This window comes from Salvelinus namaycush, chromosome 3 (genome assembly GCF_016432855.1).
Source record: "Salvelinus namaycush isolate Seneca chromosome 3, SaNama_1.0, whole genome shotgun sequence".
In the NCBI taxonomy this organism is placed as follows: Eukaryota; Metazoa; Chordata; class Actinopteri; order Salmoniformes; family Salmonidae; genus Salvelinus; species Salvelinus namaycush.
In genome coordinates, this window is record NC_052309.1 from 53,362,859 (window position 1) to 53,376,334 (window position 13,476).

At 47.3% G+C, this 13,476-nt stretch overlaps 1 protein-coding gene across 1 annotated transcript in view; it reads right to left on the bottom strand.

Moving 5' to 3' along the window:
* Positions 1–1,200: 1,200 nt before the first annotated feature.
* LOC120044420 (teneurin-2-like) overlaps positions 1,201–13,476 on the bottom strand; it is a 203,608-nt gene continuing 191,332 nt past the window's right edge. The window contains exons 21-32 of the mRNA XM_038989068.1: positions 13,149–13,292; positions 12,235–12,487; positions 12,102–12,122; positions 8,613–8,845; positions 7,854–8,008; positions 6,535–7,409; positions 6,003–6,178; positions 4,786–5,021; positions 4,120–4,416; positions 2,316–3,936; positions 2,071–2,201; positions 1,201–1,938 (exon numbers count right to left, since the gene is read on the bottom strand). Of these exons, the coding sequence (XP_038844996.1) occupies positions 1,201–1,938; positions 2,071–2,201; positions 2,316–3,936; positions 4,120–4,416; positions 4,786–5,021; positions 6,003–6,178; positions 6,535–7,409; positions 7,854–8,008; positions 8,613–8,845; positions 12,102–12,122; positions 12,235–12,487; positions 13,149–13,292 (4,880 nt within the window). The remainder of the gene's footprint in view (positions 1,939–2,070; positions 2,202–2,315; positions 3,937–4,119; positions 4,417–4,785; positions 5,022–6,002; positions 6,179–6,534; positions 7,410–7,853; positions 8,009–8,612; positions 8,846–12,101; positions 12,123–12,234; positions 12,488–13,148; positions 13,293–13,476) is intronic.

A 13,476-nucleotide genomic window follows, 5' to 3' on the forward strand; every position in this document is an offset into this window, starting at 1 on the left:
TCATGTGTCTTGTCCTGCTCCAGAAATCTGCTCCTGCATTCATCCCAGTCATCAGCAACAGAGCATTAGCGTAGGTGCATGTCTGACATCAACGTGTGTGCAATTACAATGATCATTTTATATGGTCAATTTCAAAAATGTTTATATAACAAGCATACTGTTGACACATAGGCTATGGTGTAATGGAATGTTTTGCCTTGTGTGGTAGGTTTGGTGGGTTTTGACACTTATGTAGGTGTCATAACCAGCCATAAAATAATGCACCTTATGTCACAACAGGTCTAAATGTGTCATGACAGTGTTATGACAAGTTATGTCAGATGTTATGACATGGTTATGATCGTGTAATAACGTGTTATGATGCTGGGTATCAAGTAAAGTGTTACCATATTTTATCTGTAACATGTCTTGGGCTGCAAATTTAAATATGTATTGAGAATACTTTAATATATATATATTTTTCTCAATACAAATACAATACATCCTCAATACAAATTCTTCATGATTGTCATATAGTGCAAACAAAAAGAGCAAGAAAAAAACAACTATCCTGTGATTCCATTTGTATTTTTCTTGAAATTGTGAGAGAGTTATCCTGACTTATCTTGGATAAGTCAACAGGAGTGCCCAAGTGAATGTCTTGTTTCAAAGTCTACAGCACAGGAACATACAAATCTACATATATGTCATATCCTCAATCTGTTGTTGTTAAATTAAACTATATTTTACTATGTACTCTGAATGAAGAACAATTGAGCGTCATTGCTCATGGTTATGATGATGTTGGCAAGTGATGGCTCTATGTTCTTCAGATGGTGGCCTGAGACAGTTCAAGAGTTGTTTAGCCATTAGAAATAAAAGCCTTGACTGTGTTGTCATTGTCTGCGTTGGGTCGGATACGTCTGATAAGCTGTTGGAATAGCAGTTAACCTCACTGGCATCAATACCAATCCCTCAAAAAAAGAGTGAAAAATATTTTCATTCCTCATAAAAAAGTCTACAGTTCATATCATCAGTAGTTAAGGGTGCTTTTTAAAATCATAGTCTGAACTCATTCAGGGGTTGTTTTTGCCTTCAGCAAGACATCTGTTTTGTGAGATTGTGTCCTCTCAGATGCCCCTGCAGCACTGCCAGGGAAACCCCATGTTTACTCTCCCTAGGAGATGAAGTGTCAGAGGGGCTGTGTTGTATTGTACTCTGTTACCTCTTGCCCATCTCCTTCTGTCTGAGGAACTGGATGTTGCTGCTGCTGTCTGCCAGTTCTGGGTACTGCTCCACAGGCAGCACATAGTACCCATCGTAACCTGGCACCTTCCCTGCTGCCAGGAGCTGCTGCCTCTCTCCCTCTGCCCACAGCCTCCCACCCTCTCTGCTTTCTCTCAGACACTGCTGCTCCCTCATCCAGGCCACCGACAGGGCCCTCTGGTGGGCCTGCTCCAGCAGGCGACCCCGCTCCTTCTCCAGCACGTCAGCCGCCAGGCCGTAACGTACACTTAGGGACAACGCTACCGTGTGGATCTCCACGGTGACGCCCCGACGAGAGCGGCCGCTTACGGTCACGTTGACGCCATTCTCCAGGGCTTTCCTCCCGCTGCTCAGTCCTAGAGACAGCAGGTCACTGTCAGCCAGGCCCAGCTTCACAAAGAAGTGGCAGTCTTTCCCGTCTATGGTGTAGTGGGTTCCCTCCAGATAGATGGCGTTGTTCAGGACTTGGGCCACCTTACGGCTGTCCTCGCTGGCCAGGCCGGACACTCCCGTCACCACATGGCCCTCCTTGATGGCTAGCATCATGCCCCGGCCCACGATGGGGATCTTGGTGCCAAACCAGTACCCAGGCTTGTCCCGTTTGGCCCGGTGCTCCTTGTTGAGCAACCTCCCCTCCAGGGCCATGAAGGCCTGGTTGTGGCGCTCCGCTGCATGCTGCACCCCTGTGATCAGCTGGAGACAGAGCAGAGGGTCAGCCAGTCACTTGATTATTTTGTTTCAATTAATAAACATAAAATACATGGAGATTTGCCTGTGTGGTCTCAGTAATCAGTAGCTCAAATATGTATTTGATACATAACTCACCTGAGCAGTCTCACAGTCCTGGCTTGCTAGTAGTTCATAAGGCGGTTCAACGAAATACATGGGATGTCTGGGGAAGCCTGGTATGATGTTACTGAGCTGGAAACCGAACATCACCAGCCAGCTCTTCACATCTGCAAAATAGGGCAAGAGTATTAATGAAAAAAAACATGTCAAGATGTCATAACATACTTAGCTCACTTGATGGATCTTTTTCCATAAGAAAAAGCTAACTCAATCATCCTCACCTGTCACATAGCTCTTGACGTCTATCATATCACTGAGTGGGTTGTTGTTCTTGAACATGTACAGATTGAACGGGGACGGCTCCTTGCTAATCTTAGGTAGGAGTTTATGGTCTGGAGCAGTCCATCTGCCTGCCAGCACATCGTAGTCTCTCTGGCCAAAGTGCACCAGCTTGGTGAGGGGGTCGTAGAGCCCTCCGTGGAAGCCCACCGCCATGTTGAAGTCAGGGTTGGAGTCGTGGTACACCTCCCCGTAGGCAGTGTACTGGAGCTGCTTGACCATCTGTCCGTTGCTGCTGAAGACGGCGAGCGGCGTGCCCGTGTTGTCCGAGGCGATGTAATACTCCTCCCCGCCGGTCACCTCCATGGCAAACAGATGGCCCTGCAGGTCGTAGTAGAAAGAGGTGATCTCCCCTCCAGAGTGGTTGTACACGTGAGTTATCCTGCCGGGGTAGTTGAGATCTGCGTAGAAGAACTGCAGGTGCTCTCCCTCATTGGTCTTCCTGGAGATGCGGCGGCCCAGGCCATCGTAGCGGTAACGCACGCTCCACCCCCTGGGCGTACGGCTGTACGCCTGCTCTAGCAGCCCGTTGGAGTTGTAGAGGAAGACGTCAGCGCCACGCTGGCTCAGGACACCATCCTCATCCACGCGGTACTGCATGTCGCCCAGGCGGGTGATGCGGTCGCGCAAGTCGTAGCGCAGCGGCAGCAGGCGTGCGCTGTTCCCAGGGTTCAGCAGGTGCAAGTTGCCATTCAGGTCATAGCTGTAACGCCAGGTGGACCAGTCGTTGACTTTGACCCCGACAAGCTGGCCGTCACCGTCATATTCATAGCGGTACTGTGTAGTGTTAGCATATGGCCCGATCTTCAGCTCTCTCTTGATGACCCGGCCCATGCTATCATACTGTACCGTCATCCAGTACATGAGCGAGCGGAAGATCTCGTACTGCACCTCTTTGATGCGGCCGTGGGCGTCAAAGTGCTTGCTGAGGGTCATCACTGCCGTTGTGATTATCTGGTTGACGTCATAGTAGATAATGCCAAACTTGCCAAAGTGCTCCACCTTGCCTGAGATCTCATCGTAGCGGTAGAGGTCCACGGGCAGGGGCGTCTCGCCGATCACAGGCTTGATGCTGGCCACACGGAAGCTGTTGTCGTGGTAGGTGTAATCAAAACGGGCGTTGACCATGCCCTCCTCAGAGAAGCGGTACATCTGTTTGTCCACTAGGGGGCCAACTTTACGGTAGCGGATGGTGCAGGAGAATCCCCCACTCTGCAGGTTAACCATCTTCAACACTCCGGCTGTCTCGTCGTAGCCGAACGTCACAGCTGTGCCGTCATACAGAACCTCAGACAGCTTGGCCAGCTTGCCATACTTATAGATGACGCGTCGACCCGTGCCTAGGTAAAAGGTGGCGCGGGGTCGTCCGTCTTCGCTGAAGTCATGGATGACGGTGGCGTTGCTCTCGGGAGGGTTGTAGATGTTGCGGATGTAGCCGATGGACACGTGGGTGGACATGGTGTGTCTGGCCATGCTGGGCATGGTGACAGAGATGATACGCCCTGAGGTGTCAAACTCAAACACATACTGCCTCTGACTCTGCTGGAGGTGCAGCACCATGGACTGGGGAGGAAGATGGAGAAAACAAAAAGGTACATCCATTTTTATTCTCTACTGTACATCCACAATAACAGAGACCTTGAAAAACTTCTCACAAAAAAAGAGTAAAAACACTGTTCCCTTACAGCTTACAGCACACACAGACACACAGACAGACACATCCAGTAGTGTATCAGAATGCCTCACCCTGTCCAGATAGCTGAAGCTCCACACCTTGCCGTCCACAAAGGTGCGTGAGAGGATGCGTCCGAAGGTGTCAAACTCGCTCCTCTGGCTCATGCTGCCTCTCTGCAGGCCCACTAGGCGTCCAGTGGGGGAGTAGGACACGTTGACCACAGCCAGGCTGCTGCTGGGAAGCCAGGTGGCTGGACGGCCCTGCTGGTCATACATGATCCTCAGTGTGAACTTACGGTGGTCGTCATAGATCTTCTCTGTGCGAGTGTTGCGGTCAAAATCAATTGAGAGGAGGTTCCTGCCATGGGCCTGTGCAGAGTGTGAGGGAGGACATTTCATTAGTCATAGGTACAGTTAGGTCAAAAATTATTGGCACCTGACTGTACATGAAACATGAGAGGAAGACATCCTAAGCCTGTATAATCATTTGCATTCTGATAAAATCAAATGTTTTTATGGGTGAAAAACTACATTTTCTCTCCTTTGCTCAGAGCTGGCTGTGTATAATATATAGTTAAAAACAACAATATTACTCTACAAATCCTATATTGTAGCTCTATTCTCAGTGACAGAGAGGGACTTCAGTATGACAGAGAGCAAGCTGCATTGATTAAAAAAACTCCAGAAATGGATTGACATTAGAGACTGAGCACTTTAAGTGCATTGTGTCCAGCTTACTCTCAGCTTCCTGCCATAGACGGTCACTTTGCTCTTGATGAGTTCCTTCCTCATCCTCCACTCGATAGAGTTCAGCCCGCTGTCGGTGGGCAGACTGATGTTGCGCTGACCAATGGTAGGGCTGACTGAGCCGGCTAGGATATGGGGCTCTGTGTGGAAGCTGAGGCCCATGCCATTGGCATACGATACTCTTAGAGTACCATTGTAACAGAACTGGTAGTTGTTCCGTACTTGGTCTGTAGGGGGAGTAGCAGGCACACACACACACACACACGTTGGATTAGAAGTGAGAAACTGAGGGCACGTTTTATTACAGAGAAGACATTACATTTGATCTAATTGAACGCTCTGCATTAGGGGAAATGCAGTCTCTGGGGCTGGATCTGTGTACTTTTCTACCAGACAATAACAAGTATCCTCTCTCATAATGACATGACCAAAGATAAGAGGGTTTTTAGTCTTTCAGCAAAATGCAGAACATGAGCTATTTATTCCATTTACATGCAGTAATGAGATCATGTACTACATTTGAGGAGGAAAGGTACCTGGAAGCAAAATAATCCATGGAGCTTAATGCGAAGGAAACTTCCCGAACACGTCTAACCAGACAAGAGTACTCAAAACCAGCTTTTAACGGCTTTCAAACTCAATTTATCTCCCTGAAACAGTAGAAGCAAACTTTGGAAGCCTTTATAGCCAGATTTACTTTGTAGAGTCCATTTCAGTCAGAACTCCCACATTAGATTGAAATAAAGTGTGCAGTTTAAGGTAGCCAAGTCGCTTTCCCTCTTTTATGAGCCCCCCAGGGCACACTTTCATATAAATCTCTTCAATTCTTATTCTCACGGCTCCAGTAGTTTCCAGACGTACAGATGAGATTGCATTTATTTTCTGTCACACCCCCATGGGTCAGTAGGGAAATCTATACTCTCTCCTGCTCTTTCCTCCACATTGTTAAACGGCTGAAATAAGCTCTGGGACCAGGGGCCTTCTTGTTGGGCAGCAGCCACCTCCTATGGCGCCCACAGACACAGATGAAGATTTACTGTGTCCTAGGTAATGAATTTCTCCTTAATCGCATTTGTCATAGGACTGTAAAAAGTGTCAGGTACCCTAAAGTGTTGGAGTTGGGGAGACAGAGAGAGCGAGCTGGGTAGGGGATTATAGTACTGTAGTTTAAATATGAGAATGATCCTTTTAGGTGACATGTTTGTTACCTTGCACCACGGTGTAGGATGCCTCCGCAGAGGACAGGTTGGTGATGACGGTGACGTCGTCATCCCTGTTGGAGCTCTCCATGTCGATGTTGATTGACTGGTCTATCTCCCGGTGCAGGCTGGTCACCACTCCCGTGGGGTAGGTGACGTTAGTCAGACGCCCCTCACTGTCATACCTGCATGGGAAGAGTAGGATGGAGCTGAGTCGAGGGGCCATGGAGGAAAAATCCTACATGTGCTGGAATGTCTGTCAAACGTGAGACCAACAGATGTCTTCTAGCACTCAGAGCAGTACCAGGGTCAGACACCAGATGGTGACAATGTGACATGACCATATTGTTGATTTGACTCCGAGTGGCCTGACGGAATCCAGACTTCTTTTTCTCTCTCTGACTAATGCATTATTTCCACACCAATAAATGGCTATTGCTCCTTTTCTTCACCTAATATTAATACACTGCACTGTGAGCTGTATCACTGAATACGTTAGGCTAATTTACAGTCACACATACACTAGTTAATTCCCACATACTCATAAAAGTTGGTCCATCCAGTCTCATCAGCCTTGGAGGCCAGCAGGCCTGTGTTCGCAGCATAGCTCATCAGCGCCACCTCCTGGTTGAGGGCAGATACAGAGCGCAGGCCACCGGCAGGGTCCAGCCCCAGGGTGACCACCTGGTTCTCAGGCAACAGCACCAGCCTCAGCTGGCCAGATCCGTCTCTCCTCACCCTCAGGGTGTTGTTACAGTTATCAGCAACAGCAGCCAGCTCCCTGTCCGGCCCGTAGGTGAAGTTATAGAGAGGTTCTCCGGTGATCAGACTGACTGTTTGTCTGTGAAGCCCATCTCTACTGAACACATACAGCTCCTGCTCCCGGGGTGACCCCACCTCATACAGCCCCACTGGCGTGGCCATGGGCCTGTCGCGCCGCACTGCCCGCACACGGATGTTGTTGAGGTCAGCGATGAACAGCGTGCCGTCGGGAGACACGGCGAGCGAGGTGGGGGCGTTGAGCCCGGCGTCCGTGGCGTAGCCCTCGTCGCCAGAGAAGCACTGGCAGTTGACGTCGTTCTTGCAGTCGCACTCGGAGGTGGCGCCGGCCAGCAGAGAGGTCTCTCCGGAGGCGCTGACCTGCCGCACGCGGTTGATCTTCTTCTCGTCCGTCTCGGCGATGTAGAGCACACCAGTGTGGGAGACGGCGATGGCCGTGGCGCTCTCCAGGGCAGAGTGGATGGCCAGCTTGCTCAGGGAGTAGTCGATGCCCGGGACCTGGCAGTGCATGGGCCTCCCAGCGATGATGCTGACCTGGTGGTTCTCTGTGATGCGGAGGATCACGTTGTTCTCCAGCACGTACAGGGAGTTGTCCGTGGGGTTCACCGCCAGGTCTGTGGGCCACTCCAGACGCACCTGGATGAACATTTACACAACACAATGAGGAATCGCAAATCTACTGGAACTCCCCAGCGCTCTATAGATCTCCAAATCTTGATCCAAAATTCCTCTCTCTCACACACTATTCAGAAGAGAGTACAGCTAGGATAGGTGGGTATAAATACTGTCAATTTATGACAGCAAAGAGGCAGCCCTCTTATGTTGGACAGTAGTAGATATATCCCTCTAAAGAAAAGTCTCTGTAGTGGTCCATGCTTAGCGTATTTGGCCATAAGGCAGAGGGGGACAAATAGGACAGATGGGGATATCATTTAGACTGCAGACTCTCTTCCCACCTGGCTATTAAGAAAAACATATAGCCTCAGCACTACACAGGTTTTCTGCCCCAAAGGGCCTATAAGTCCAAAATATACAGATATGAAACACATCGATTTTTTGTTCCCCAGTTTTTCTCCTCACCTGACTGACGTCCATGCTGGAGTCACAGCTGAGTGGACGGACCGCTGTGAGGTCATTGGTCTTGATCAGGGTAGAGATGATGCCGTTTTGGTCCACCCTACGGATCATGGTGGCGTCAACAAAGTACATTAGGCCGTTCTTATCCACAGCGATCCCTGACAGACAGAAAGACGGAGGCAGAGTTCGAAATCATAACATTCTGACATATGAAAACTAGTTCTACTTTACATCTGGGGCTGCTAACACAAACAGTCAAAACACTGTCAAAGTTGGGCTCATCAGGCATTCTGCAGGGTTGTAACCTCGTGCTGACATCAGAATGTCTCTGTGTTAGAGTGTCATCTCTGCTGTGACACCAAGTGACAGTGTAACACTCCGCCTGGCAGTTTGGTGTCACGAAGACCCGCTGTTTCTGTTCCAGGTCACTGCTCTGAACAAACAGATTGCAAATCACTCGTTTACATACACCCTCCCTCCTGAGGACACCACTAGATAGATACTGAGTGACAGCTAAAGACCCCAAAAGAATAGCAGGTGAACATGTGTAAAATCACACAATATGAGTGCTTCCTACAAGGGGGTATAAGTGACAGACTGTAAGTAACAGTCAGATATAACAAAATAATCCAGATGGAAATTAGATGTGTGGAACTGATTGTATATGGAATGTGTGGAGCAGAGCATCCCTAAAATAAGGAAAGGCTTCGGTCACTGTCACCTCCACAGTAAGGGTTGATACACTATGCTCCTGGAACTCACCCCTAGGGCTCATGAGTGTGGCCTCCACGGCCTTGCCCCCGTCCCCACAGCGGGCCTCGTCGAAGGGGACACACTGCTCGCCGGTCCCAGCCACCACCCGGGCATTGTCCAACAACTGCCGCCCGCCGGTCAGTGAGCGCACGCGGTAGATCTGTCGAGAGTTGGTGTCCGAGAGAAAGACCGACCCAGACAGTGGGTCCACCGCTAGGTAGTACTTGTGTGTTGGGTTGTTCCTAGGTAGATAGGAAATGAGAGAATATTCTAGATAGATAATCCCTCAAAAGGACTGAGCCAGAGACTATAGGAATACAAGAGAGATGACATACAGGTAACCATCACTTTTGCTAAAGCTGTATGTCTGGCAATGTTACCAAGTTGGAGGACACCAAAAGTGCTTCAACAAAGTACTGAGTAAGTACTGAGGGTCTGAGTACTTACAGTACCAGTCAAAGGTTTAGACACACCTACTCATTCAAGGGTTTGTCTTTATTTTTACTACTTTCTACATTGCAGAATAATAGTGAAGACATCAACACTATGAAATAACACATATGGAATCATGTAGTAACCAAAAAAGTGTTAAACAAATAAAAATATATTATATTTGAGATTCTTCAAAGTAGCCACCCTTTGTCTTGATGACAGCTTTGCACATTCTTGGCATTCTCTCAACCAGCTTCATGAGGTAGTCACCTGGAATGCATTTCCAACAGTCTTGAAGGAGTTCCCACATGTGATGGTGTGGGGGTGCTTTGCTGGTGACACTTTTGGTGATTTATTTAGAATTCAAAAGACACACAAGGCACACACCCGACCTCAAACCAGTTGAGGTGGTTTGGGATGAGTTGGACCGCAGAGTGAAGAAAAAGCAGCTAACAAGTGGAACAGAGCAACCAACAAGTGCTCAGCATATTATGCTGAGCACTTGTTGGCGGCTTTTCCTTCACTCTGCAGACGACGTTGGGCTCCCGAGTGGAAACTTTCTTGAAAAGTTCTTGAAATTTTCCGGATTGACTGACCTTCATGTCTTAAAGTAATGATGGACTGTGGTTTCTCTTTGCTTATTTGAGCTGTTCTTTCCATAATATGGACTTGGTATTTTACCAAATAGGGCTGTCTTCTGAATACCACCCCTACCTTGTCACAACACAACTGATTGGCTCAAAAGCATTAAGAAGAAAATAAATTCCACAAAATAACTTTTAACAAGGCACACCTGTTAATTGAAATGCATTCGAGGTGACTATCTCATGAAGATAGTTGAGAGTATGCAAAGAGTGTGCAAAGCTGTCATCAAGGCAAAGGGTGGCTACTTTGAAGAATCTCAAATATAAAATATATTTGGATTTGTTTAACACTTTTTTGGTTACTACATGATTCCATATGTGTTATTTCATTGTTTTGATGTCTTCACTATTATTCTACAATGTAGAAAATAGTAAAAATAAAGAAAAACCCTGGAATGAGTAGGTGTGTCAACTTTTGACTGGTACTGTATGTAAATGTGATATGTCATGTTATTTCTTTACTTTGCAAAAAATGCAGCCTTATTCTAAAATTGATTAAATCGTTTTTTCACTCATCAATCTACACACAATACCCCATAATGACGAAGCAAAAACAGGTTGAGAAATGTTAAAACATTTATAAAAAATGAAATATCACATTTACATAAGTATTCAGACCCTTTATGCAGTACTTTGTTGAAGCACCTTTGGCAGCGATTACAGCCTCGAGGCTTCTTGGGTATGACGCTACAAGCTTGGCACACCTGTATTTGGGGAGTTTCTCCCATTCTCCTCTGCAGATCCTCTCAAGCTCTGTCAGGTTGGATGGGGAGCATCGCTGCACAGCTATTTTCAGGTCTCTTCAGAGATGTTCGATCGGGTTGAAGTCCGGGCTCCCACTCAAGGACATTCAGAGATTTGTCACAAAGCCACTCCTGCGTTGTCTTTGCTGTGTGCTTAGTGTTGTTGTCCTGTTGGAAGGTGAATCTTCGCCCCAGTCTGAGGTCCTGAGCGCTCTGGAGCAGTTTTTCATCAAGGATCTCTCTGTACTTTGCTCAGTTCATCTTTCCCTCCATCCTGACTAGTCTCCCAGTCCCTGCTGCTGAAAACATCCCCACATCATGATGTTGCCACCACCATGCTTGACCGTAGGGATGTTGCCAGTTTTCCTCCAGATGTGACGCTTGGCATTCAGGCCAAAGAGTTTAATCTTGGTTTCATCAGACCAGAGAATCTTGTTTTTCATGGTCTGAGAGTCCTTTAGGTGCCTTTTAGCAAACTTTAAGGGGCTGTCATGTGCCTTTTACTGAGGAGTGGCTTTCATCTGGCAACTCTACCATAAATACCTGATTGGTGAAGTGCTGCAGAGATGGTTGTCCTTCTGGAAGGTTCTCCCATCTCCACAGAGGAACTCTGGTGCTTGGTCACCTCCCTGACCAAGGCCCTTTAATCCCAATTGCTCAGTTTGGCCAGGCGGCCAGCTCTAGGACGAGTCTTGGGGGTTCCTACCTTCTTCCATTTAAGAATGATGGAGGCCACTGTATTTTTGGGGACCTTCAATGCTGCAGACATTTTTTGGTACCCTTTCCCAGTTCTGTGCCTCTACAAACTTTTCTCTGAGGTCTAAGGAAAATTCCGTCGACCTCATGGCTTGGTTTTTGCTCTGACATGCATCACATTTCCAAATCATGTCCAGTCAATTGAATTTACCACAGGTGGACTCCAATCAAGTTGTAGAAACATCTCAAGGATGATCAATGGAAACAGGATGCACCTGAGCTCAATTTTTTGGGGGGGTGTGTAGACTGATGAGGAAATTTGTTTCTTCAATCAATTTTAGAATAAGGCTGTAACGTAACAAAATGTGGAAAAGGTCAAGGGGTCTGAATTCTTTCCAAATTCACTGTAAATGTACAATATATTGATGATTTATAAAGCCAGGCACATTTAACAGTTACGCTATTGATTATAGACCTAATTAAGGTGGGGTTTCCTCTCGCCTTAGACAATTAAGGCAAGGGCTGTCTCCTCCTCTCCTAACTCCGCTGCTGTCTCCGCCCATTGTTCTCAACACCAATATGCTGGTTAACTTTGCTATTATTCACATAGCAACATGGTCTAGGAAAAGGCACCAATACAACAGCGCAGTGATGTATTTCAGAACCGCGGACAGCGACCGCTACCCAAGCCAGAGAATTGTTATAAAATAATATCATTTTTATTAGTGTGGCACCATTGTTCTTACTTAATACAACCATATATATTTTCAGCAGCACATGTCTTAGAGTGATGGACTGTGTCATCCCCACGGCCTCCACAATAGATTAGTCCACTCAGACAGGTGTCTTGTACGACATTACTTTTATTTTTGTTTGCTGCTGCTTGACTAAAGAAATCTCGGTTGACCAACAGCCTATCGACCAAACAATCGACCAGTCGACTAAATGGGGTCAGCCCTAGAGGACACACAAACATAACTTACCCATGCCTCAAGTCTTTATTTCTGGAGAAAAACAAAAACAAAAACAAACAACCCTGTTAGTTTCCACCTGTCATGTTACTCAACCCCTCCTCCATTGATAACCTCTGTCCATCCCTCATGTCTGCCGACCTACCTGAGCTCCAGCACGGCTGTGGTGTTTAGAGTGGGGTAGACCCGGCGGATGAAGTTGAGGTCTCCCACATACAGGCTGCCGTCCCCCCCACAGGCCAGGGCCATGGGGGCCAGCAGCTTGTTGCCTTCAGCCAGACCACTGCAGCTGGGGCAAGAGATACTGCGCCTGCGCCCGTTCCCCATGATGCTGTTGATGACTGGAGGCTGCTGCTCTGATACAAACACGTTCTCCCCACTGCCCTTATGCAGGATCCCTGAGACAGTAGAGGCATTCCGATTCAAAACAATATCCTTTTAGATCCTAAACTTCACATCTACGCCATGAATAGAGCCCGGGAACAAAGACCCAGTGTCACTTTTTAATCATCCTCTATCTTAATATTGACTTATCATTTTAGACTTTCAATTCCCTGTGTACCTAAAAATAAAACAATAAAGTAATCCAATAATACTATTCAAACTGTTGCTATAGAAACTGAGTGAGTGTGAAGGTGTGAGAGTCAGAGAGGTATACTATTAGTGTTTTTCCATCTTATTGACTCCCTGCTTGTCCCCTGTCTGTCACTGCCTGGGCACAGGAATATTCCATTGGTTTTCAGGGCACACGTGGTGCTGTCAAACATGGAGGCGAAAGAACACTGTTTTAGAAGATCCTCAGTGGCACTGCATTGACATACAGATGCGAGACAAGAAAAGACACGACTACTTGGACGTTGAACGTTCATTCATGCATTCCGAGAAGTTGTCTGGTTTCAGTGATTCATTTAATGTAGCTACACCATAAATAAAAAAATAAAAAAAACATTTCTCAACACTAACAAAAGAAAAATAACACACGTGTAAATGATCTGTCCTGGTGTGAGTGAGGTTCGTTCTAAAATGTTCTAAGTGTGTTTTAAAGGCTGTAGGTCGTACCACTGGCAACGTTGAGGGCGTGGTGTTTGTCCAGGGACCAGCCCCCCAGGTTGGACGGTAGCAGCTCGTAACCCTGCAGCACCGCTGTCCTCTTCTCCCATAGGATCTGACTGGGACACGTCTCGTACTCAAACCCCACTGACACTGTGGAACGAACGCATCAGGTTTTAGCGTGCTTCAACAAGAATGTTGATCAAGCGAGTGCGATCTAACGAGACGCGTGCGTCGGGAGAAGCGTATGCGGTGTGATCACATGGTGTTTCTGCCAATGCATGGTTCACACCTACACAGCGCCACACAGTATCTTACTGTGTAGGTGTCAACTTAA